The 26,503-nt window shown below is 27.0% G+C and overlaps 3 protein-coding genes across 4 annotated transcripts; 1 reads left to right on the top strand and 2 right to left on the bottom strand.

Annotated features, from left to right (window-relative positions):
- Window positions 1-78: 78 nt before the first annotated feature.
- LOC127286908 (tyrosine-protein phosphatase non-receptor type 23) lies at window positions 79-13,687 on the bottom strand. Of its 2 annotated transcripts, none has more exons than XM_051313540.1 (16): window positions 13,481-13,687; window positions 12,952-13,154; window positions 12,214-12,536; window positions 12,028-12,140; window positions 11,459-11,865; window positions 10,894-11,241; window positions 10,452-10,675; window positions 10,039-10,277; window positions 8,368-9,963; window positions 5,426-6,332; window positions 2,906-3,381; window positions 2,510-2,773; window positions 2,123-2,307; window positions 1,440-1,741; window positions 1,075-1,212; window positions 79-917 (listed from the first exon to the last, which is right to left on the bottom strand). In XM_051313540.1, exons 1-16 carry the CDS (start codon window positions 13,565-13,567, stop codon window positions 790-792), a joined length of 5,940 nt encoding a protein of 1,979 aa, XP_051169497.1. In that variant the 5' UTR covers window positions 13,568-13,687; the 3' UTR covers window positions 79-789. The 2 variants fall into 2 exon arrangements, with proteins under 2 accessions (XP_051169497.1, XP_051169498.1); XM_051313541.1 differs by having other exon boundaries at window positions 5,426-6,329.
- Window positions 13,688-14,825: 1,138 nt separating this feature from the next.
- On the bottom strand, window positions 14,826-21,664 carry LOC127286915 (bromodomain-containing protein 8-like). Its single transcript, XM_051313559.1, has 3 exons — window positions 21,523-21,664; window positions 17,323-21,029; window positions 14,826-15,924 (listed from the first exon to the last, which is right to left on the bottom strand). The coding sequence occupies exons 1-3, from the start codon at window positions 21,539-21,541 to the stop codon at window positions 15,748-15,750; spliced, it is 3,903 nt and encodes a 1,300-aa protein (XP_051169516.1). The 5' UTR covers window positions 21,542-21,664; the 3' UTR covers window positions 14,826-15,747.
- A 64-nt stretch (window positions 21,665-21,728) lies between these two features.
- LOC127286937 (tetraspanin-33-like) lies at window positions 21,729-26,067 on the top strand. Its single transcript, XM_051313605.1, has 5 exons — window positions 21,729-22,154; window positions 22,592-22,795; window positions 22,886-23,059; window positions 24,168-24,299; window positions 24,426-26,067. The coding sequence occupies exons 1-5, from the start codon at window positions 22,068-22,070 to the stop codon at window positions 24,663-24,665; spliced, it is 837 nt and encodes a 278-aa protein (XP_051169562.1). The 5' UTR covers window positions 21,729-22,067; the 3' UTR covers window positions 24,666-26,067.
- Window positions 26,068-26,503: the final 436 nt, after the last annotated feature.

The following is a 26,503-nucleotide window of genomic DNA, read 5'->3' as shown; positions in this document are numbered from 1 at the left end:
TAAAATGTAGATTATTACAAAAAAGATCTGAAGTTAAAAAAACAGTTTATATCATTTAAAAGATATGAGTCATTCCAGTAAATGAGAATCAAGTATATTTATTTTCATATTTGCAAAGCAAATACATATACAATTTATTTTGCGTATTTTAAAAATTTCGCTGTCGGTCGCTAGTTCCTGCATTCTATTGAGTAGCAAAGTATTAAAATATTACTTAAAATCCTGGTCCAGCTTGAATAACATTGAACGCGCGTTCAATTTTTGCTCATAAAAATCAACAACAACCATCAATAATCTAATCAGTCTGTTCAATTAAATCATTTCACGATAACTCAATATTCATCCACAGTTGTAAATAAAAGAATTTTCAACACTTCTAAACTAAAAACAATATTAATAAAAATGAGGGCTTTTAAAAAACCTTAATATAATTTTTTTTATCTCACATGTTAATTAATTTAATTAATTTTTTTTCGTTATAGAAAAGACAGTATAATATTTTTTTCTCAAATCCATAAAAAAAATTTAGTCCAAATGTAAATAAATAACTTGCTTTAATATGCAAAAAAAAATTTCGAAAAAAATTCTGAAAAAGAATAATTACACCTAGTCATATATAGTCAAATGGTTGTCATTTACCCATTTCTTTTTTCTTTTGATAAGCTATTTACACATTTAATTCGAGTGTTGTAATTGTTACTCACAATATTTTATATAATATACCGCAGCTGCATTCTTTTTTTTTCATTTTTAAAAATCGAACATTATTTTACATATTTAAATTAATGACTATCTTCTGATGGTCCAGAGAGGATCTAACTGACTCAAAGGATCTATTACGACGTCAGATTTTTCCTGTGAAATGGAAGGAATACTTTGTGGTGTATTTGGCCTGGCCGATGATGTGGGCTGTCCTCCTAAATATATTATATTTAAATTTTAAATTAAAAATTGAATTAATTTTTAAATTATTCAATTTTGTTTCGAGAATTAAATCAATTATTAATTACATTGAAATTAGGAAAGTTTTTATAAAAAAAAAAAAAATGTTTGAAAATGCATTATTTTTCATACCGTGTTGAATCCCTGATCCAAAATTATGGAGAAAATCATCAGAAGGATGATGACGAGTCTTTGTCATACTTTTTCCCTTATTTTTTTTTATTTCTTCAAAACACTCAAAAGTCGAGCGAGTTGATGATAAAATGCCTCCTGTAAATTTAATACATTTAAAATTTTTATTAAACAATAAAACACTTTTAACAATAATAATAAACAAAATTTTAATAATTTTACTCTATCATCAAAGAGGTTTACGTTCTTAAACAATAATTTTTCTATTTATTGTAAAATTAAAATTGATTTTGAATTGGAAATTAAAAAAATTATCAACCATCATTAAATTTAATAATTGGATAAAAAGAAAAATTTTAACATACTTTTCATTAATGTATCTTGAGCGTGATAAAGAACCATTCGATAGCCGAATAACAATGAATCTTTGTCGACTAAACCTTTGCGAAATTTGACAAGACTCGAAAATACCAAAGGTACATCAACTATTCCGTGACCAGCTCTAACATTACAAATTGCGGCCATTGCAATTAAAAATAATCCACTGAGAGTTCCACCGACGAGACAATGAACGATTATTGGTTTTGGAGAACAATGTCTCAATGCTTGTTCGGACATAACATCAGTTGCAAAAGCAAGCAATGAACCAGGCGAGCTTGGAAAACCACTGCAAACAATTTTTTTTTTTTTTTTTTATCTAAATGTATTTATTTATTGTGTTTAATAAAGAATTAATTTATGAAATTTTCAAAATGAAAATTAATTTTTCTTAAAGAAAACAATAAAATTAAAATATGTGTCCTGACGCGGTGAAAGGGACCTTATGGTATAATAGCAAATTGTACTTTTGAATGTTCATAATAAAAAACGAATTGAACAAAATAATTTCTAGTTTTTGGAAATGAAAGAGCAACTCAAATAATTTGATTTCCAAAAATTAGAAATTATTTTGTTCAATTCATTTTTTATTATGAACATTTAAAGTACAATTTGCAATTAAACCATAAGGTCCCTTTCACCGCGTCAGGACACATATATAGAAACTTACTTAGTTGGCCAAACAAGAAATTGCATATGTACAACTACCCTTTCCATTTTTTGTCCAGATCGTGAAAGAGATATAATTGTTTGAATGTAAGTTGCATGATTAAATCGATTTTTCATTTTTAGTGTAATATCTCCGAATACTAAATTCTTCTCTTCACTTGTTGGCCAATAGACATCGCCGCTTAACTGAAAATAATATTAAAAATATATAAATTACAAATCATAAATGCAAAAAAGTAAAAAAAAACAAATAAATCTAATATAATAAATATTAATTGTCATAAAATAATAGATAATACCTAATGAAAGCAAATTCACATTATTATTAATTAATTTTTAATAAATCATACTGTTAGTAGCTTTGAAGAAATAGTGCCAACTAAAATACCTGCAAATCAGAGGCCAAACATGCAATAACTTCGGCCTCTTGATCCCAAACCATAATCCAAAATGTTTGAAATTCATCAATTCTTGGAGCCTGAGTAATGATAAATGCTGCCGGAGTCCATTGAGTTACATCTTTTACAAATGAAGCATTTATATAAGAATGCATTTCCACTCGATTTGTATCGTATGGAATGCAATCAATATTTCTATTTGTTGCAGAATTAGCCAACGCGACAGTAGAGCTTTGTTTCTTGGCTTCCCTATCCTAAAAAATAAATGAAGAGAAAAACAAATCAAAATTATTTCTCAAAAAAAAAAAAAATAATTTTCCATTTAAACATAAAATTTAAACATTGTACATTAAAAAAATTTTTTTTTAATAAACTATTAATTTTACCTCAAATTCTTTAACTTCCTTCCATTTGATATCAATATTTTTAGCACCGCTCAACGTTATTACCAACAGACTATCGACAAATTTCTCATATTTTTCAATATCGATAAGAAATTTTTGTAAAATAGTTGGCTCTCCAAGTGGATCTTTTTTCGGTTGTACATCCAAATACCATGTGTCCCAAACAATTTGTAAATTTTCATTTTTATCATCCATTGATAATTTTGAATCCTTTCGAGTGAGAGGTACTTTTTCTGGTGTGCCATCAAAAGTTTTTAATTCATTTTTTACTTCTTCCTTTTCATCCTTCAATGGAACTGCAGGTAATAGTGGTGCATGATTAATTGTAATATCCAAATCAGAGAGAAGATCAACATTAGATTTTGGTCCCATTGATGCTGGTGGTTTATTGTTTACAGTATTTTTCTCAATTGTTTGGGATTTTATTTGCGTTTCATTATATGTCACATTAGAATTGCCTGTAAATTAAAGAATAAAATTAAATGTTAAAATTCAATACAAATTTTATATTTACAAATAATTTTTTGGCTGTTTCTATTTCGCCCGCTCGGGCGAACTAATTTATTTCTGTTATTTCGCCCGTCGCGGGCGAAATAGATACGACTGTGTGAACTGGCTATTTCGTCCGTCGAAATGAATGTGTTTTAGAAGACGGGCAAAATAAGAAAAATAGATTATTTCGCCCGTTCAAGATAAAATCGAGTATCTGGAAGACGGGCGAGTATATTATTTCGTCCGTGAAATGTTTAAACAAAAACGGGCGAAATAATCAAAATACAATATTTAGCCCGCTTGGTATAAACAGCTGTTGTATATTTCAATTTACAAACTAAAATTATTTTAACTTTTATTTTGCAATTTATGTTAAATATCATATATTTGATAAACAAATTTGATGGTCTCATTAATTTTTTTGTGTTTCGATAAAAAAAAGGGTTTTTCTGATTTGTTTCTCAGCAGAATCATGGTTTTATATATCAATGTGAGATTATACTCCGTATAGTATATTCTTTAAATATTGAAAACGACGGTGCGTTGTTTGAAAATCTATTTGGTATCGAAAGTAGTTCATATGACATTCTTTATTTTGATTGTCTTCAATTTTATTTACTCGTTGAATTTAGAGATGCAAATATACAAAAATTTCAGAAATAGTCGATTTTTGAATTCTTATTTAAATTACAAAATTAAAATCCACAATTTTTATTACCAAAGTTTAATAAACAAAATTTAAGAAAATTTTTTTTTCATTTTTCATGAAAAAAATTTTTTAAAATGATTTTTTCAATTTTTAAGAAAAAATTTTTTGCAATTTTTTCGTCAACAATTTTTAAAAGAAAAATTTATAAAAAATATTAAAAAATATTATTAATTATTTGAAAAAATATTAATATTTTTAAATCGGTGACGATCAATTTTAATTGTTTTCGACTTCAACATCGTAATTTTAATTAGTTAAATTTAATAATTATAATTTATAATTTTAATATTAGATTAATTTTTTTATAATTTTAATTATATTTATTTACCATTAGTATAAAATATTAAATTTTTTTAATTATTTAATAAGAGTAATTAATACCTCTATAAATATATTAATTTTTTTTCCAATACAATTTCTTAGATAAAATAATTATTATTCTTTAAAGTCACGTCTCAAAAACGTGTAAACTAAATATTTGAAAAATCTTCAAGTTAATAATTACAAACAAATTTTATGTTACAAATATTCTCAAAACTTTAATTAATAAAATTTTTTGAAAAAAATAGAAAATAATTAAGTATTAATTTTAAGAATTTAAAGAATTTTTAAGAACTTTTTTTTATTTAAATTTCTTCTATTTTATTAAACCAAATACTCCAAAAGATATAAATAAATAATATTAGACCTATACTCAGACGTCTTTTTTCTATCCATCTTATTTGTTATATTTAAAAAAAGTAAAATTATTTTTTCTCATTATCTAAAAAATAGCTGTCTATACTTAACGGACGAAATAATATACTCGCCCGTCTTCCAGATACTCGATTTTATCTTGAACGGGCGAAATAATCTATTTTTCTTATTTTGCCCGTCTTCTAAAACACATTCATTTCGACGGGCGAAATAGCCAGTTCACACAGCCGTATCTATTTCGCCCGCGACGGGCGAAATAGCCACTCCGTAATTTTTTTTGTTATATAATTGAAATAAAGAAGATCTGCATTGTATACTAAAAAAACATATATTTTATTTAAATTTTTTTTTTAAATGTAAAAAAAAAATGTCGAAAAAGTCGTAAAATCCGCGTGGCCTGCATTTCATATTTTTGTGCTGATTTATTAGGTTTTCAAGAATTATCTAATATGATAATAATATGATTATATGATTTCTAATATGTTTATTGGTAATTGCAAAATTAAATTGAAAAACATCAATTTTTATTAATAAAAATCCTTTTCTTAATTTTTTTTCGAATAAAAAAGTAGTGGATAAAAATAAAAAAAAAAATAAAAACTCACTTTGAGTTGAAGTTTGTTGAGTATATTGCGAAGAAGAAGAAGATGAAGAATAGTACGCTGGATTATTAGATGTTGAATTATCATTTTGACCTGAGTATTGCGACGAAGATGTTTGATTTGTGGCCGTATTATTACCAGCATTGGTATACAACATATATCCATCCTGCTGTTGATAAACAGGACTATTGATAGATTCCGTTAAACCACCAGCTACATTATTTTGTTGCTCTTGGCCCTGTAAAGTCTGTGTATTTTGATAACCCGAACTATACTCATAACCACCCGTAAGAGAATTATACACATAACCCGGATGTCCTTGATATGAATCCGTTGATGAATTGGACATTTCATTTGATTGCTGTACATTTCCATAATTATTGCCATAATTTTGAGAATAATTCGAATACTGTGAAGAACCAGAATAATGCTCCTGGGGATTATAATAATTTGTTTGATAATTTGAAAATGAATTTGCTTTTGCATGACTTTGTATAATTTCCGAATAACCAGGAATATTTTGAATTGTCGCCGAATTTTGAGGATTTTTATTATAAGTAGTTGAATCAGGTTGCTGATAATTTCCATATGTATTATAATTATGTGTCATTTCATTTTGATTTTGAGACACATATCCTCCTACTTGAGATTGATTATTCATGTAATTCTGTTGTTGATCTGAGCCATAATTTGAATATTGAGCGGCCCCATCGTAATAAGAATTGCTGCTAATATTTACGGATGGATTTTTAGTCGTTGCTGTTGAATATGTCGAACTGTCAGTGGCCGAAGTATTTGTATACATTCCCATATGTTGATTAGGAATGTATTGCTGTGATAAGGAATAATGAATTCCTGGTGATGAACTCTGGGGATTTTGGACCAATTGTGTTTGAGGATTTACTGACTGCTGTAAACAAATGATAATTTAATAAAATATTTTTAAAAAATATACTATTGTTTTTTCTCGCTTGTTCAATTATAGTTATAGATACTTATTTTTTATGTAAACTTTATCATTTTTAGGGTTCCGTACTCGGTTCGGAACCCTATTAATATCGGTTTTTTTGAAATCGTGTACCCCCCCCCCCTAGCGGCCACACGAATTTATCTGGAGGGCTGAAATTTGGTACACATATGTATTTTCGCGTGTAGATTACAGGAAAAATATAGCGAATTTGATAGGAATTGATTATTATTATCATAGCGTTGTCAAGGAAAAACCATGAATTTTTACGAAAAATGCCTAAAAATGACTATGTACCCCCCCCCCCACCGCCACATCTTTTGACATAAAGAGCTCAAATTTGGAACACTTACGTATTTTAACGTGAAAATTACAGGAAAAATATAGCGAACTTGATTTGGATCATAGCGTTGTCAAGGAAAAATAAAAAATTTCGAAAAAAATGATTTATTCTCCCTAGCGCACACAATATTTAACCCAAACTGTTCATATTTGCTGTAAAACTGTATTTTTGCGTGAAAAATACAGGGAAAAAATGTAAGCGCGATTGGAGTTGATGATCAATTTTTATCAAATTTTTGAAGAAAAATGATAAATTTAAGAAAAAAATGTATTTTTCCGCAAAAAATGAAAAAAGTTTATCTAAAGTGATTCAAATTTACATATTTTGACGTATTTTTACGTGTAGATTACAAAAAAAATATAGCGAGGATGATTGGAGTTGATTTTTCTGGAGCTGTCAAGAAAAAACTGATAATTTTAGAAAAAATCATGAATTTTCTCCCAATAACGGAAAAAATTTTATCTAAAGGGCTTCAAATTTACTATTTTTACGTATTTTTATGTGTAGATTATAGAAATAATTTAATAAACATGATAAGAAGTGGAAACAGTGGACTTTTTGCTTAAATTTATTTCTTCTGTCGTTATAACTCTGAAATAAAATGAATATGTTCATTTTATAAAAATTTGCGTTCCTCGCGGAGAAAGCAATAAATTTCTTTAACTCATTTAAGTGATTTAAATGATTTAAATTCAATTAAAACGAAAAATGTAAATACAATAAAAATATTGCGAGTTGAAATAAAATTATTTGCTATAAAATTTTTTTTTTCTTTATAGACTATATAACAATAAAAGCAAAAGAAAATGTAAAATATTTTTTAGATATTCGAGAAATTCAACTATTGATAAAAGTTTTAACAGAAATATATATTAAAAAAAAAAAATTAACACTTGTGCTGCATTATTACTTGTAATCTATCATAAATTATCTATTGTGAAATTTTACCAAAAATTTTGAAAGCAAATATTGGGACAGAGTTTAAATATTGATAATTATCAAAAAATATATTATAATAAATTTTTGTAAAAATGTTATTCAGTAAAATTATGTAGCACAATTTTTACTTTATCAAAATTCTAATTCGAAAATTTTGAAGGTTAAAAATTTGTCCTACCTAGTTTCAGATCAGAAATTAATTATTTTAAGAAATATAAATATTTCAAAAAAATGTCATGCAGAGAATTTTTAGAGCTTTCCTAGTATTGTTTAGCACAATTTTTAATTTTTAGAATTCTTATTCTTTTAAACAATCAATTATAAAATTTGTTTTCACAAATTTTTAGTCAAATTTTCATTTTTTTTTCTCAAGAAACGTTTTACTTCAAGATAGACCAAAAATTTAGGACAATACATCACACGTTTCAATTTAAAAGAAAATCAAAATTCGAATTCACGGTTTTTTTCAAGGCGTGACTAAATTCATGTAGTTTTTCCCCGTTTCCAATGTTCGGTGAGCACCCTGAATTAAAAATTGATTTCTTAAAACAATCTCTAATAAATAAAACACTTGTGTGTGTTTTTTTTAGCGCAAATACAATATAAAAAACGTATTATTCATATAGAATAGAATTTATTTTATTTAAAATTCTTTCTTTCTTTTAAATATTTATTTAATCGAATTTAAAAACTAACCTGTTGTTGATTAATTACTTGCTGATTGATCTGATGTGTATTAACTGGTTGCTGATTAATCTGCTGTTGATTAATAGGTTGTTGACTGACTTGATGTTGATTAATTGGCTGCTGATTGATCTGTTGATTAATAGGTTGCTGATTAACTTGCTGTTGATTAATCGCTTGTTGACCAATTGTTTGTTGATTAATCATCATCTGAGTGTTTTGTTGAGAAATAATTTGCTGTGGGGCAGAAATTTGATTGATCTGCTGTAAACTAATTGGCTGTTGCAAATCAACTTGCGAGGAATGTTGTTGAATTGATTGATTACTTTGGGACATAATCACTGACGCTGGCATCTCGACATTTGAAGCTAATGGATTCAAATAATTCTGAGTCAATGTATTTGTTTGTTGTAAATTTGTTTGTGAAATACCAACTTGATAGGAATTAATTGGAACATTTTGATTATTTGTCTGAACTTGAGAGACTGTTCCTGAGTTTGCTTTACCATCAGTGTTGTAACTTTGATGTATGGACGTAACATAAGGCACTGATTGATTAACTTCTATACTTCTACCAGCTTCATCAACAATTACTTGTTGCGTAGATTGCAATTGCATTGGAGTCAAATTTTGTTGCTGATGATGAGGTGATGGACTGTTAATTTGTTGTTGCATTACTGGATAACTTGCATTCTCCGGTAAAACTTGATATCCATAGGGATAACCGGCATTGTATGTATAATTTGAATACTGATCGTTTACTGGATTTGTTGAATAACCTTTTTGAGGAATATAAGCACCATATGAAGAATCAGAAGAATTTGTTGACTCGGTTGATGCTTTTATTTTTCCCGCCTGTCCATAGACACTGTCAGAGAATGTTGTTCCAGTTTTAGGTAAACTTGAGTTTAAATTATTACTTGTATTATTTGAAGTTTCACCGTAAACGTATTGTGTATTATAGGTATTGTGTTGACCGGGATAATATTCAGAATACATATTCTGATAGTATTGATAGGCTTGATTGGGATCAGTAAATTGGGGGACAGCTGTCGAAGGCATATTTTCATGTGCACCATTTTGATGATCGGAAGTTTTTATTCCTGGCTGATCGGTGCTTAATTTTGTCGTTGACAAAGTCCTCTGATCAGAATATTGATTATGATAGACAGGAATGTTCGTGCCTCTATTTGCTAAATAATCCTTAAGTTTTAAGCCACTTCCTGTTGCACTTGGATCTTTTGGAATCATGTTCAATGTACTTTTTGCTTCTACTATTGAAATGTCATTGATTCCATGTAATCCTGCACTATTTTGAGAAATAATCTGTGCACGTTCTTCTTCTTGAACTTTACAAGTGTTCTTAACTCTTTGCAATAATTTCGTGACATTTATTTCCATTTTTCTGTAAAATTCCAAACCTTTCGTTGTTTTTGACAGTAAATCTTCATAAGCATCGTAAGAAGTGATTAGAGATGATATGATATATTCTCGCCGCTTAAGGACCTCTTCAACTGTTTTACGAATTTCTGCTGTGTGCGCATACGCTTCTGTTAATGCGGATAAAATATTATCTTGAGCTGCTAGATTTTGCTCTATTAGGCTAACCTGAAGAAAATTAATCGATATTCAATAAATTAATAATTATTCATATTATAAAGTGAAAAATAAAAAAATACTAACAGTCGGTTGATGTTTGCTAATTTGTTCAGCAAAAACTTGATCCAGTGACGATTCAGATTCTGAAGTAGCAGTTACCAAAATTCTTGTTAAATCATCCTGAGATATTGCGTCACGTAATTTGGTGTGTAATTCATTTCTTTGCCTTCGCATTTCGTCAACTTTATTCAAAATTCGTTTTAACTCTCGAGTGCGAATGTTTTCAGATTCAGTGTCAATTTTCTTTTCACTGCTACCTTCACCTAAAACACAGAGTGAATTAATATTTTTTTAAAGTTATAAACATTTCTAAAGAATAAAGAAAAAATTAAACAAATAAATGAAAATAAATCTCTATTTTTAATAATAATAATAATAATAATAATAATAATATTAACTGATAATAATTAATATTGAATAGTAAATACAAAAATTACCTAGAGATTTGACTGTAGGAGATGGAATGTGTGCCATTAAACTAGACAACGGTTGGGAAAGAATTTTCAAATTATTCACATGTAAATTCATCGCTCTGTGAAGTGCTTGATTACTTTCAGAAGCTTTAGCGTGGGCTTCTTCGTATTTTTTTGCCTCCCTCGTTAAATCGGTTGCAACTATTGACGGCGGCCTTTTTCCCATTGTTTCTTGATACTGTTTTTCCCTGCGAAATTGTCAATAATAAAATATTCGTTTCGAACTTTTTTCCTGATTTTTATAAAGAAAAAATCAATGATAAAATGTAAAAAATAATTTTATCTGGACAAATTTAATAATCTTAAAATATTGATCAAAAAAATTTATTCTATAAATATATAATTAATTTCGAAGTTTAAATTTTACTTTTTATCTCATTATTTTAAATTTCCAGTTTAAACTTACCTCTGTTGTTCTGTAGATAAAATAACATCAATTTCCTTGAGCATTGCTTCCACATTTTGGTAGGTGTCAGATAATTTAGCCATTGTATCTACTTGTTCCTGAATAGCATTGGGTTTTGCATTTATAGCAGCACATCGCTCAGCCAACTCCTCGGGTAAAGCGAGAACCTCAGATTCAGAATTTACAGCATCCGGATCCCATAAACTCAAATTTTCCAATTTTAATGACATTAAATATGTATTTAATATTTGATCGCGCTCTTCAATTTTTCCACCAACTGAACGCAATACTTTAGCTTTCTCTTCCGAATACAATGAATTTGCCTCATGCACTTTCATTGGAACAAGTCTAAAATTATTATAATAATTATGAATCATATGTTTTTAAATTTATATACATTAATAATAAAAATTTTTTTATTTGTTTAAAACACAATTGAATTAATGTAATATCCTCCTTCGATCTTAATATTCTTTTTCTAAATAATTTAAATAAAAAATAATTTGAAAATAAAATTAATAAAATAAAAATGTTTTATTTAAAATGAAAGAAAAAAAAGACTCACCTTGCAAAAATATCCGAGCCGGAAACTTCGGGATCGTTGACATTAAACGAAATACCTTTAACCAATGAAGCACCCTTAACGGTTGGCAAAGCATCTTTTTCTGGCACTTCCTCATGATAAATGTATTCATTTTCATTTTTTGCAGCTTTTCTTTTTCCCTCGATAACATCATTAGTAAATGTTAATGCTTCTTCGATTGCTTCTTTTTCATCAGTGGTACCCGTTATTCCATTAACGCCCTTTGCACTCGCAAAAAATGAACGAGCTTCATTTAAAGCAGTCAGAGATGAATTATAAAAAGCCACTCTCTCGCCCATTTTTCGCTGTTCCTCTGCTGCTAAACCTTGATAAAGTTGCGTCACTGCCAAATGATACGCTCTTTTAAATTTCACATATCTTTTCCAAATCTGCAAAACATAAGAGAAATGCGATAAAATTTTCTTTACAAAAAAAAAAACAATATCTAATTATAATTTTTCTAAAAAATTGTTCTTATATTTTAATATTAAAAAAGGAATTATATCTTTGTTATTAAAAAAAAAAAAAAAAAAAAAAACTCGAAATCTTACCTTGTAAATTTTATTTCCTACAGTTTCACCAACCGTTCCATCTTCATTTCCACCTTGCTCTAAAGTTGCAAGTGCCAAACCATAATAGTCAACAATTTGACGTGCCACTTTCGCTGTAAAACAATGAATATATTTTCAAAAATTTTAATTTAATTTTCTCGAAAAGAACAATTTTAATAAACATACCAACTATTGATGGTTTCCGATTGTCGAGCATACTCTTTTCTAAAATACACTCTTGTCCTTGAGCCAAACACAATTGATACATAAAAGTCATTAGCTCGGGAGCTAAATCAACTCCAGGTGGTTGAGGATAACTATTCTTTAAATGATCAAAAGCCCATGCTGCACATTGAAAATGAGTACATGCCATTTTCATTCCCTCTGGTGATGTACGTTCTGATCTTGCACCCAATTGCGTGTGAATAGCACTAATATTATATAGAACCGATATCATTTCAAAACGAATATTAGCCAGAGAACACACCATATTGGCGTATGTGTCTTTCCTAAAAAAAATACGTATATTATTTAAAATTACAATATTATTATTAAATATCTGAAAATTATTTATTAATTTAAGTAATTAAAGAAATGAAAGATCAATTTCAAATATAGAAAATTTTATAGGTAATAAAAACAAAACATAATGGAAATTTCATTTTTATTAAAAAATCAAATTGGTGATATAATTTTTATTAATAGTTGCAATGAATGAATTAAATTTTCTTTTCCTCTGTACGATCACAAAAAAAGAACTTTTAACTTTCTTAACAAAAATCTAGGTATTTATTTTACTTTACACTAAAGAGATTAAAAGTATCGTATTGCATTAATGAGATTAGAATATGTAACTTCTGCGTGTGAAACACAGTAAACGTTTAAAAACGATTAAAAATAAAAAAAAAACAAAACAAAACTTACCATGTGAAAACAACAGCGGCAGGACCATCTTTTCCCATGGGAAATCTGCTTTGCAAAAAATGTAATTGACAATAATATCTTTTTAATAATTCACATCCCTTGACATCAATTGGTGGCCGAACAGCTGATGATCGTAAACTTTCAAGTTGATGAAGTTCGTTGTTATAAGATTCTGCATCTTCATTGTAAAAATCTCGTATATACTGAAATTTTTAATTTAATTAATAATAATCACAATCTAAATACTCTCACATCATTCATTGTACATATATATATATATCACACATAATATAAAGATATGATTCATTGTTAAATGGATCACAAGTTTTTTTTTATCATTATATTTTATAACCTATATATCTATAGCTTATAAAATATAATATAACACTTATAACGTATATATTAGCAAAAAGTATATAATTAATAAAAATATGTGTTGATAATAAAAAATAGTAAAACAATGTAATAAAAATTTTTGCATAAAATTAAAAGAATTTTCAGAAAAATTTTGTAAAGTAATTTCACATACCTGTTTGAGTTTCGTAGAAAAACTAGTGGGTTCTGGACTAACTTTTAATTGAAAAGAGACCATCGGCAGTCTTGGAACTGCCTCCATGGTCGTTTCTTTTTTACAAAGTCAAAAATTATAAGAAATTTATTAATTGTTGTGTATTATTTGTTCACTACGGAAGATAAACGTCAGAAATTTATCGTTTCGTCTTTTGGAACTTTGTGTACTGTTGATTGCACATGCGCACATTCACTTTCTATAGGTCGCATTCCATTGGTTGATTTGCCCGCCAAGTTTAATTCTATTATTAATCAAAACTTTTTAAAAAAAATTGGAAAACTAAAGAAGTTATTTATAATTAAATTAATGTAGTTTATTTAATAACTAATAGATTATATTTATTCTATTATAATAAAAAACTTACTTTACGAGTAAAAAGTAGAATTAATAATTCTTTGCAAATATTATCCTTTTATTTTTTTACTTTGTATTCACAATTCTTCCTAATCAGGCAAATGATTTCGTTTTGCAATTTTGCTTTTTTTGTTAATTCTTTATAGTATCGACTCTTTCTTTGTTTCTGAGCTTAAAATTGATTTACCATTAATTTCAAAAATTGAATTTTATATACTAAATCATTAGTTATTTAATTAAGTTTTCAACAATTAATTTTTTATACGATATAAATAAATGAAAATTCATTTTATATAAAGACTTACAATTAGAAAAATTATTTTTTGCTGATAGTTTAAGACAATTTGAACTAGAATGTGAACTGGACGATTGAAAAAGGGCAGATCGACTTCGATGAACTTTCACTTGATTCCTATAAGCGATACTTCGACGTCTTTTTCTTTTTCCTGATAATTTAATTTTTGATTCTGAACTGCTCCATTCATCTTCAGCCCAAAATAGAGAATCTGTTTCATCAAATATTCGCGAAATTAAAATAGATTGCTTTAAATAAAAATAATAATAATAGAAAATTTCAATTCATGTCCCAATATTTCTTGAAATTTTTCAACTTACAATATGAAAAAAATTGTGATTTTTATCTCAAAAATATAACTGGGACATTCTTTGAAGAGAAGAAATAAAGATTTCTGATTGACAATAACCTTCATCATCTTCGGAACTGTAAGAAATTCTTCTAGAATCGCCTTTTGCGTGATTTTCCATTTTTAATTTTTCTAATTTTTTTAAAAATTGATCTTATTATTTAAATTTAAAAAAATGTTTGTTTACTGGTAAATTTAAAAAAAAAAATTTTTTTGTCGTGTCAAGTCATTTTTGAAATAGAAAATTGAATAGTTCACACGTTGTTCTTTTATTTTCTATGGATTAGTTAAAAAAGCAACAAGTGATTCGCGATAATAAACGTTTATTCACTTTTCAAAGAAAAAAAAAAAAAATTATCAAAATGTAACAAATCTTTTTCTTGTTTGGAACTACTTATGAATATTAAATAAAAATTATTTAAATATTCGTGTATATAAAAAATGACGACAACTTATTCTCAATTCAGCGCTCAAACAGTGAATATGTAGTAAATTATATAATAATGTGAAGAAAAAAAGGAAATATAAAAAAGAATTTGATAATTTCGATAAAAATAATAAAAATACATTGTGTAATTCAATGAAAGCGAATAAGCGCTGTTTTCCAAAGCAACATTTCCTTTTTACATTAAGATATTGTAAATACAATATTAAATATAATAAAATATAAGACTAATAGTATATTATTAATAGTGTATAATAAACTAATAGTATATTAATCTTGTTTTATAATTTAGAATATATAATGATATATAATAATAATTTTATTATATTACAATATAAAATCAAGTCTTATATTTTATTTTAACTCATCAATATATTTTTGTTGCTTTGATTTAAAATAATATATAGAATTATAATTAGTTCTTTAAACGGTTAAGCCATAGAAAATTAAAAAAAAATTATATGCTAATGTTCTTATCGAATTCTTACTTTCTATCACAATAATTGTATCTGCGTTCTTCCATACTTATATGCACAATAATAATTCTCACATTAATTATTAAATCTCATTCTTTGATTATTTGAAAATTATTCAAATTCTCGGATATTTTTTTTTCATTCTCTCTCACGGACATTAGTTTCAATATGAAAGATATATTCAAAAACTGTTTCTTTTTTTTTAAATTCGCAACAGTTCAATATTTAACGCAGACTATAATAATTTATACATATCTATTTAAATATATATATATATAGGTACATATAAAACGATTACCATACTAATTAGTCATTTTCAGACTTTCGTCGTTTCTTTCCTCGTGAATGATCTGTATCATGAGGACTTGGCGTAATGTGACTTCTCTTTCGCTTTGAATTAGATTCACTTGCTTCGTTGCTTGTACTTGCTGCCGTTCTTGTTTCTCTTCGAAACGACACTTCACCGGTAACTTGAACTAGAATCTAAAAAAAAAATAAATATTAGAGATTTTAGTTTCTTAAAAATTTATTTTATTTTCATTTTTATTGTATTCAATGAATTTTTTAAAAATTCTCAAGTTTTTAACAAAAAATTTTTTAAAAAGTATAGGATAAGTGTACCAATTACGGCGAGTGCACCAATTACAGCGCGTTCATTAAAAATAACTATTATTACTATTATATTTAATATAACTGTTGCCAAATAATTAAAAAAAATTATTTCAATCTTTTTTATAAAAAAAATATAAATGCATCTTATAAAGATGCACATTTAAATACTTATTAATTTAATTATTTGAGATGAAATTTTTTTCTGTGCCGCAATTAAAACATTTTTAAGATTTTCATTGGCTCCAACTTCGGCGGGCAAAGTATCTTCAAAATACACGTAATTTTGGTCACCGAAATTGATACACCGAAACTGATACAAACGCGCCGCAATATAAAATTACGGTATTAGTTTTAATTTCTCATATTTGTTTAAATAATCAATTTTTATAAAGTTAAACATTTTTAGTGCATTTACCCTAACACAAAAATAAAATTTCAAAAATCTTAATTATTTTTAATTATAATAATAATATAATAATTATTTTTTATTAAAATTTAATTTAAGTAGGACAAATTTAAAAAAAAAAAATTCTTAGTTTCATTTTTATAATTTTTTTGAAATTTGATTTAAGCAATTTATTCGAATTAAAAATTTTGTCATAGTTTTAGTTTGTATGGTCAAAAAAATTTTAGGCAATACTTAATCAGGTTTTACAGATATTAAATAATAATAATTTTGAAATGAGTTAAAGTTGAAATTTTTAAAAATAAGTGAATTTCAAAAGATTTTGTTAATTTTCAGACAATAATTAAATTTTAAAGAACTAAAAATAATTTATCAAATAATTTTAGATAACATTTTTTAAAAGTAATTGAATTGTATACTAAAAAAGCCGTTTTTATTAAAAAAAAAATTTTTTTAAATGTAAAAAAAAGTTGAAAAAATCATATAATCCGAAGCCATCAAATATTAAATCAAATAATTGAAATTATCTTCAAATAATCATTAAAATTATAAATATTTAATTTTATACAGATTTACAAAAAGTTTTTTTTTTGTATCAACTCATGGAATATTATTTAGTCAAATATTTAAAAGAATTTTTGAATTATAATAATTCTCAAGATTTGAACTTATAAAATTTAATTAATTGTAATTCAATAATAAAATTTCAAAAATGATTAAAAACTGAAGTTTAATTTTTTTTTTTAGAAGTAATTCGAATTTTTCTTATAAAAAGAAGAAAATGAAAAACTCATGTTTTTTTTGTGCAAAACTTGTCCCGGTCGATGACTTTTTTTATAAGATTAAATTAATTTATTTCTTACCTGCATATGCTGAAGACATTCTTCTTGCATTGTGATAGCCATTTTATAAACAAATGTATCATGTTTATTGTACATTATTGCATTTTGAAACATCAGCATAACATCTCGTTGAAATTGTCTCGTTGATCGTATTGTGCCATTATCAATATTTTTCTTAATAGTAGACAGGTCCATGGGTCGAAAAATAATTGAATGATATCCAGGTGCTTGATCTTCAGTAATTGGCCGTAAAAATGCTGAGGCATATTTATGTGTTGCTAGTCTATTATAAACTAGCATAACAGCTTTTTTCCATGCCCTATAATCAGCACCTTCACTACTTTCCATTTCTGGTTCACTATCAATTGCAATTGTTTGCCTTTTGGAATAGGTTTTCATTACACCTCTACCACCACTCAATTTACTCAATGATGATTCCTCTTCATCTAATTCTGAAACACTTCCCGAAAAATGAGCCTGTTCTTTACGTACACTATCATCTAAATGAATTTTCTTTTCGTCAATTATTTCTTCCTTTATGATTTTTGAATTTTTTTCTCTATCATCAATTGTCATTTCTTCTGGAACATCATTTTCTTCTTTAATTCCTAAATTGTCGTCTTCTTTTTTAATGAGAATTTCATTAAATTTAGATTCTTTTCGTATAGTATTTTCAGTAGTATTGAGAAGTGATTTATTTTGTTCATCTTCTTCGTCATCGTCAAAATCTTTCATATCAGTTTCCAAGAGTTCGGTATTTGATGTTCCATCAGAAGAATCTTTTGTATCTTCTCTTTTAAAATTTTCTAATTTAATATTATCAATTTCTTTTGATAATTTTTTATTTTCCACTTGTGTTTCTTCGTCGTCTTCAGTTGTTTTCTCTTTTTTGACATTTTCTTTTAATGATGAACTAGACTTTTTCTCATTGTTATCAATTTCTTTTTCTTTTTTCTTTTCTTGATTACCGGGCAATGCTGCTTCTTCATCTTCAAGAATTAAACTAATATCTTGAGATTTTTCTGTATCTTCATTGGTTAAAGTATCATTTGAGGAAACACTTAATATTTCGGTATTTTGATCTATCTTCGAGGTATTTACTTTAAGTTTATCATCATCGGATTTAATTTTCTCCTTTGCATGATCTCGATTTGATTTATCATTGGAATTTTTATTCTCAAAATTTTGCATTTTATCAGGTAAATTTTCTGAAAGATTTTCATTCTTTTCGTTGATATCAAGTTTTGTGTTTTCTTTAATTTCGTTTGTATTTTTTGTGGCTTCTTTTCTCGTGGATTCACATGAGTCTTTCTTTGCCTCTTCATTTGAATTTTTAGTTTCATCATGTTTCTTGGTTTCATTCAGTTTTTTAGAATCTTCCGCAATAGGCTTTTTGGCTTCTATTTTATTAGGCTTTTTTGTTTCTTCTTTAGAAGTCTTTTTAATTTCTTCTTTAGGATTCTTTTTCGGTTCTTCTTTAGAAATCTTTTTCACCTCCTCTTTTGAATATTTCTTTAATTCTTCTTTTGGATTCTTTTTAAGCTCTTCTTTAGTGTTCTTTGTTATTTCCTCTTTAGGATTCTTTTTAATTTCCTCTTTAGATTTATTTTTAACCTCTTCTTTTGGATTCTTTTTTACTTCTTCTTTGGGATTTTTCTTAATTTCTTCTTTAGGGTTCTTTTTTGCTTCTTCTTTAGAAATTTTAATTTCTTCTTTAAGTATTTTTTTGACATCTTCTTTAAGTACTTTTTTAACTTCCTCTGTAGGTGTCTTTTTATCCTCTTTGGAAATATTTTTAACTTCTTCTATAGGATTCTTTTTAAAGTCCTCTTTAGGTGGCTTTTTAACTTCTTCTTTAGGATTCTTTTTAATATCATCTTTGAAAAGTTTTTTAACCTCTTCCTTGGGATTCTTTTTTACTTCGTCTTTGGAAATCTTTTTAATTTCTTCTTTAATAATATTTTTCGCTTCCTCTTTAGAATTTTTCTTAATTTCTTCTTTAGGATTCTTTTTTACTTCTTCTTTAGTAGTTTTTCGAACTTCTTTAGTCAACTTATTTACCTCCTCTTTTGTTGATTTTAATGTTTCTTCTTTCATGGATTTATTTGCGTCTTCAATTTCTTCATTCATCTTGAATTTCTTTGGATCTTCTTTTTCCGCTTCTTCATTTTCATTGGCGAGCAATTTTTCTTCCTCTTCAATATCCATAGTTTGTTCTTCATTTTTCAATGATTTGTTGACAATTTCCAAATTTTTCTGATTTTCAGTAATGTTTATTTTCGATTCGAGGGATTTCTCATTTTTTGATTCTTCCGTTGCAATTGCTTCTTGGAATTTCTTTTCGTCCCCCGATTTTGTCTCGTGGGAAATGAATTTTGTTGATTCAACTGTGCCAATAATTTCGTCGATATTCGATGTTTTATTGGAATTAATTTTTTCGTGAATTATTTTACTTTCTAGTGAATCGACAGTTTCTTGAGGATTTTTAATTTCCCGTCTTCCGGTTACGTTGAGCTGTGATTGTGGTAAATTTAAATTATCAATAACTGCCGTTGTTGTTCCAGGATCAAGAACTTGGGGATTGTCGGGAATTTCTCCTTTGATTAATTCCTCGATATCGCCAATAATCTCATTGATCTCATCCTTGTCAATCACATCGGCCATTATATCTTTTGGAATTACTTCGTCAATGTGATCAATTATTTCCGATGTTGATATATTGCCAGACGCAATTGGTGGTTCGATAATTTGAATATTACCACCTCGTTGATTGTCAATTTGCATTAATTGAACATCGACATTTTGTTGAGGTAAATTTGTAGTGTTTGATGTGTGTGATTGTAAATTTGAAAGTTGTGCTGTTCTTTGTAAATTTGCAGGAAGTTCCAAGAGCATTGAGAGTGTCGGAGCACCGGCTGATGGTCGTTCGGGCGTTGCATTTGCAATGGCAGTGGAAACCAATTGATGAAGCTGAGGTGAAACGGTTTGAGTTAAGGGAGGATTGGGAATTTTTGGACTAGAACCTAGAAGACTGGCAATTGTTGGCGAAGTGACTTGAGCTGTTTGTGATTGAATTTGAGTTGTTGGACTTGGAGATTTTAACAAACTCGTCAATAATGGTGATCGACCTCCTTTATTCTTTTTCTCTTCCTCGTCTGTATTTGGATCTAAAGTATCGTGACCACTTTCGGAACTTTCGGATTTTCGTTGAATATTAAAGCCGAGAATTTGTGGAGTTTGTCCTTCTTGTTTTTGTCGTCTCGCCAACCAAGTGGTGTGTGTTTTATTTTTTTGCTCTTGTTCACGTTCTTCTTGCTCAATTGTGAGCCACATTTTTTGTAACTTTTCTTCTGACATATTTACCGATTTAAGAAGATTTAATTCGTTTTTTAATTGTTGATATTCCTCTCTTTGTGATGTTAAAAATTGACTTAATTCGGCCATTCTTTCTTGAGTTAATCGTCGAACAATGGATTCGCCGATAGTCTCGCTGGTTTCACGTTTCTTTCTTTTTGGCGTATCTGCATTCTCTAATAATTGTGCGTACTGAAGAGCACAAGCTTTTTGAGAAAACCAATCGACGGGTCTTTGTGTATCTTTCTCGAGAAAAGGTTTTAATGAACGTGATACACTCATCCAATTTTGATCGCCTGACTTTAAAACACTCGATGCTAAACAAAGTTGTTCTTTGACACTCCATACTTCGCAAGGACGTTTCAATTTCAATCCTGAAAAATTATTTCACTTACTTAAAAGAATATAGTATTCGATATGCTTTTTTTAAACAATGAAAATAAATAAAAACACATATAGCAAATAAAATAAATTAATGTCGTAAAATTAAGAAGAAATATATAAATTAAGAATTTATTTTACAAAATAAATCTACTACTTACATGATAATAAAATTAATATTATTTCACCTATAGATGAAATCATAGTCAAAATGTTTTGAAAATAATGATCGTTTATCAGTATACATTATAGTCTTGAATTTCAATAAAAATGAGAAAAATGACAATTTCATTTCATTTAATTATTCAATGTTTAAGTTAAAGATGCCAACTTAATATTTAAAGTTAATTTTTAAAAAAATAACAAGAATATTGAAAAATTTACAAAATTCAATAAATAAAAAAATGAACATAACCTCAAAACCAAATAGAAGTTTCTTGTTTTCAAAATCTGTTTTTAGATTAAATTCAATCAAATTTTACTTACTTTCTTGTGCCGAGGCCATTTTTGATTATTTTAAAAGACACAATTTAAATAAAAATTGATATTTATCAACATAAATAATCGATTAAAATAGTAATTGCCACATTACAAACAGATCTAAAGCCCGCCGATTAAAAACTTCCGGAATGAAGCGGAAACGGAATCAGCTGTTTTCTCATTTAAGATATACCAGCGAAACAAACGGAATTGGAATCTTTGACATTCGCAACAATGGCGGTTCATAAAGAAGCTGTAAAGAATGTTAAATTTTGATTTTCTTTATTATTAGTTGCAAATTTTTATATATTGCAATATTTCTTTCTTTAAAAGTTTAAATTTCAGTGTTAAATTATTTCAAGTGTATGTTCATTATGTGGCGAGCAAAGAAACTGAACGTTTATAAAAACTCTGTAATTAAATTTACATAAATGTGAGAATTCAATCCAAATAAATAAAGAAAATTGGAGACACGTCATCTTTTCAAGTGATATAGATAATCTTAATAAGATTTATTTTTGTGATATTATTAATTTGAACAATAAAAAAAAATGCATAATCGAAGGCGAGTGCATAATTTCACTTATGTCAGTTCGTGTGTAAAGTACATGATCTTTCTTCTCAACTTTATTATCTGGGTAGGTTATATATACTTCCTGTGTTTTTTTTGTTATTAGTTTATTCTTTATTATAGTTTCTTTGTTAAAAACACTTATCTCTTATCTTATTCATTTTATATTTTAAACATCTCTCTTTCATTGATTTTAAATTTTCTCTCGCATCTCATTTACAATGTTATTGTTTTTATTTTGTACTGTGAAAATGTTTGAAAAATATTTAAATTTTTATTATTTGGAAAAATAATTGGTATGATAAAAATTTATTAATTATTATTATTTATTATTATTTTTTTTATTTTCATTAATTTATTTTTTCTTTCGAATAGAAAAATTATTAAAAGTCAACAAAAATTTGGAAAAAGTTTTTTTTTTGTAAAATATTAAACTACTTAAAAATAATAATGGAAAATGTGGACGGAGTCTGTTAATTGAATTATTAATCTGTCTATTTTTAGTTATTCGGAGGATTGCTGATTGGAGTTGGTCTCTATGCATTTGTCGATAAATGGCAAGCGACTGGATCTGTGAGAGTGGAAAATGTGTACGATGTCGTATTAAATATTTCTTTAGTGATGGTGATAGCGGGAGGAGTTGTTTTTATTGTCAGTTTTGCTGGTTGTGTTGGAGCTTTACGTGAAAACACCTGTCTTCTAAAATTCGTTAGTACCACTATATTATTAAAATTTAATTAATTTTAATATAGGTTTTTTAATTATAATAATTAATTTACGTATTTTTTCTATTTTTAGTACTCACTGTGTTTATTGGTATTCTTCCTTCTCGAAATGGGTGTTGCAATTGTTGGTTTTGTCTTTCCACATACACTTCAATCTCTACTCGAGGAATCGTTTACTGATAAAATAATTCAGTCCTATCGTGAAGATCCTGATTTACAAAATTTCATTGATTTTGGCCAACAGGAAGTAAGACTTTTTTTTAACATTCAACATTTTTTTAATTAAATTTAAAAAAATAATTTTCAGTAGGATCAGTTGGGGTAAATAGGGACAATAGGTTTTGGAGCTTAATTTACAGTTTTAACATTAAGTTCAACGTCAATATTTTAACCTCAGATCACATGCAAGAGGTTTTGGCAGCAAGATGAAAAAAGTTATCGCTCAATGCATAAAAACTTGAAAATCAAAGTCAAACTATTTCAGTATTTTGTCTAGCATTTCAAAGAAAACAGACTTAAAAATCATATCAAATTTTTTTCTTATTCCTTATGACTCCTATAATAGAAATTCACTTGAATTTTTTATTTTTATCAATTTGGTTAATAATGACAACCTGTCCCCATTTACCCCAAAAATTTGAAAACTCAGAGTAAATGGGGACAGCTTGTCATTATTAACCAAATCAACAAAAATCAAAAATTCAAATGAATTTCTGTTATGGGAGTCATAAGGAATAAGAAAAAAATTTGGTATGATTTTTAAGTCTGTTTTTTTTCAAACGCGAGACAAAATACTGAAATGAAAAAAAAAATAAAAAAATTTCAATTGGTTCAACTATTATATATCTATTACAAATATTTTTCAAGTTTTTTTTATCCTTTAATACAATAATATACTTAAGGAAACTTTTTTCTTAAAACTTTCTCAGAAACTGTGCTGTCCCCATTTACCCCAAATTTTATGAAATTTTCTAAATTTTGGGGTAAATGGGGACAGTCAGTTTCATGTGTTTAAAGCTTATCTAAATTTTTTTCTGCTGCATAAAATTAATCCTGGGAATGTAAATAACAACTTAAAAAAAATAAACCCACAAATATTACCTTTTAAAGGAAGAAACTTACGTAATTTGTGAAAAATAGCGATTTTGTCCCCAATTACCCCAACTGACCCTATATAATTTTATTTAAATTTTGAAATTGTGTTAATTTTGTTTGGAATCTTAAAATATTGGAATATATTAAATTTTCTTTTTCTTCATTAATTTTAATTTGTTTTGAATAATTTAGTGAAGTAACTTTTATAAATTTTTTTCTAATATAAATAATAAAATTGCTGATATTGAAATTTTTTACAGTTCAAGTGTTGTGGTTTGAGTCAAGAGGGATATTTAGATTGGGGAAAGAATGAATACTTCAATTGTTCTAGTCCTAGTGTTGAACGATGTGGCGTTCCATTTTCTTGTTGTATAAATGCGACAGATATTTCGGTAAGATTATCTATAATATATTGAAAACTTTATCTTTAATTTTTCATTGAACTATGAAAATGAAAATTTCCAAGTAAAAAATTTTAATTCAACAGAGTAAAAAAGTAATTTTCTAATTTTTTTCAGAGCGGTCTAGTGAATATCATGTGTGGTTATAAAGTGCAAATGTATCCGGTGTCAGAGGCTAGTAAAAAAGTGTGGACCAACGGTTGTATTGATATTGTGCGAAGTTGGGCAGAGAGAAATCTTTACACGATAGCGGGAATAGCATTGGGCGTTGCATTGAGCCAATTGTTTGTTATCTATTTGGCGAAGACGCTCGAGGGACAAATCGAACTTCAAAAATCACGTTGGCATTATTCCTGAGGTTGACCGCAGGCCACCTACCGCTATCATGTAAGCTCCTCAAATAGCAGGCAGGTGGCTAGCGGCCGATCAAGAGGACAAAATGCAGAGGCCAGTGTAAATGCCCGAATGGTGTTACTCGTCCTTTTCGCAATTTCTCTTTATGTGCTCTTCATACTCTCACTGATACGCCTTGTTCTCTATTTTAAAAACTATTTTCATTTGTTTTTAAATAAAAATTGATTTCTCGCAAAAGCACACATACACACACACGAAGACATATAACAATTATATTATAATGACAACAGGAAGATGGAAAGGAAGACTTATCGCCTTGTGATTCTTAACAAAACTATTCTCATGTTCTCTGACATTAATAATATACATATTATACATAAATAGTTAAACAAAGTCGCCTTCACGCGAAACAATATTGTGTGATCTGATATTTTTATGCTTTTCATTTATGCAATGTAATGAATCTTTTATGATTCACGCCGAAATATTCGAAACTGAAACTTGGAATTCAATATTTTTGGATAGATGAAAAAAAAAAAGAAAACAAAAGATGATGAAAGAAAGAAAAAAAAAACTAATTTTTGTATAAATAAAATGCCAGGAATCTTTTTTCTGAATCTCGTAACTAATTAACACTGAATAGTTCGATTCAAATCATATTTTATTGTGGTTCTTCGTCTATATTACTTTCTGCGCTCTCAAATCGTGAAAGGACAAAAATAATTATTGACGAGAGAACCCTTTGCCATTCATTTCATTTAAGATTACTTAATCTTTGTGATTTTTATAATAATATTAAAGAGTCTTTGCTCTTTTTCTTTTTTTTAATGAATATTAAGTAAATTTTATTATTATTATTATTATTATATATATATATATATATAGATTAGAATAAAAAATAGTATTCCTTATTAATGAATATTTTGAGATTTGAGAGATTATAATAATTATTGCCGTTTTAGATTTTTTTTTCGAAAAAACTGTTAGCTGTCCATTTTTATGCATTTGTGGATAATTTTAATTGTCTATAGTGAATGACATTTATATTTGTTTAATTTAAGTATTTTGAATATTTGAAAATATTTGCAATTTTTTTTTTCGATAACGCACAGGAAATTGCGCACATAAATTAAATTGGACAATTTGAAAATTTACAAATTTTATGAGTAAATTATCAAAACATACAAAACCTGTCATTTAAATAAGAGCCCTGTGCCAAAATCCCGTGCACAATCATATATAATGTATAGTATATATTTCATTTTATTTGTCCATTAATAAATCTGACAATAAAACTTGCGTGAATGTATGAATTTTTTTTTTTTTTTGTAAAATGCATGCATTGTATTTTTTATTAATGGTAAAATTGTAATAACAGTATTTGAAATAATTCTATAATTATTAATTGATCTTTGTAGAATGTTCTTTATAGGTTTTTAATTATAAACTTAATATCTAAAGTCTAAGTCGCACTGCAGTAAAAATAATAATGAAAATTGTAAACAATACTATTACAGTTGTAAAATTGCAACAATATTATTGTTCACTAATTGTACATCAACAGTATACAATTATTTATCATTTGTACAATGGAAACAATATAATTGTTTATAATTGTACAATAGTGACAAATATAATTATCTACAGTTTACGTGAAGAATATAAAATTAGGAAATTTTATTTTGTAACAAAAAAATTGAAATTTACTATTCAATTCCTTAAAAAAATATATATAAATGAGTCTATTTTTATTAGACGAATAAAATCAGTTTACTGCAGTTAACATTATAATATGAGTAATCTGTCCAAATTTTAGTCTTTTACTTTACTCGACCAAATGT

This window comes from Leptopilina boulardi, unplaced genomic scaffold (assembly GCF_019393585.1).
Source record: "Leptopilina boulardi isolate dan_hultmark-lab unplaced genomic scaffold, ZJU_Lbou_2.1 LbouV2_366, whole genome shotgun sequence".
In the NCBI taxonomy this organism is placed as follows: domain Eukaryota; kingdom Metazoa; phylum Arthropoda; class Insecta; order Hymenoptera; family Figitidae; genus Leptopilina; species Leptopilina boulardi.
This window is presented reverse-complemented; position numbering and strand designations above follow the sequence as displayed.

Bases quoted from the DNA above. Each gene is read 5' to 3' on its own strand.
- LOC127286908 (XM_051313540.1), bottom strand. From the start codon at position 13,567: ATGGAGGCAGTTCCAAGACTGCCGATGGTCTCTTTTCAATTAAAAGTT. The intron at 6,333-8,367 runs GTTAGTTTTTAA...ATTTGTTTACAG, and splicing joins AAGTAATTAATCAACAACAG to CAGTCAGTAAATCCTCAAAC. The intron at 918-1,074 runs GTATGAAAAATA...TAATATATTTAG, and splicing joins TGGATCAGGGATTCAACACG to GAGGACAGCCCACATCATCG.
- LOC127286915 (XM_051313559.1), bottom strand. The intron at 15,925-17,322 runs GTAAGAAATAAA...TTTTTTTTTTAG, and splicing joins AATGTCTTCAGCATATGCAG to ATTCTAGTTCAAGTTACCGG.
- LOC127286937 (XM_051313605.1), top strand. From the start codon at position 22,068: ATGCATAATCGAAGGCGAGTGCATAATTTCACTTATGTCAGTTCGTGT. The intron at 22,155-22,591 runs GTAGGTTATATA...GTCTATTTTTAG, and splicing joins TTCTCAACTTTATTATCTGG to TTATTCGGAGGATTGCTGAT. The intron at 23,060-24,167 runs GTAAGACTTTTT...AATTTTTTACAG, and splicing joins TTGATTTTGGCCAACAGGAA to TTCAAGTGTTGTGGTTTGAG.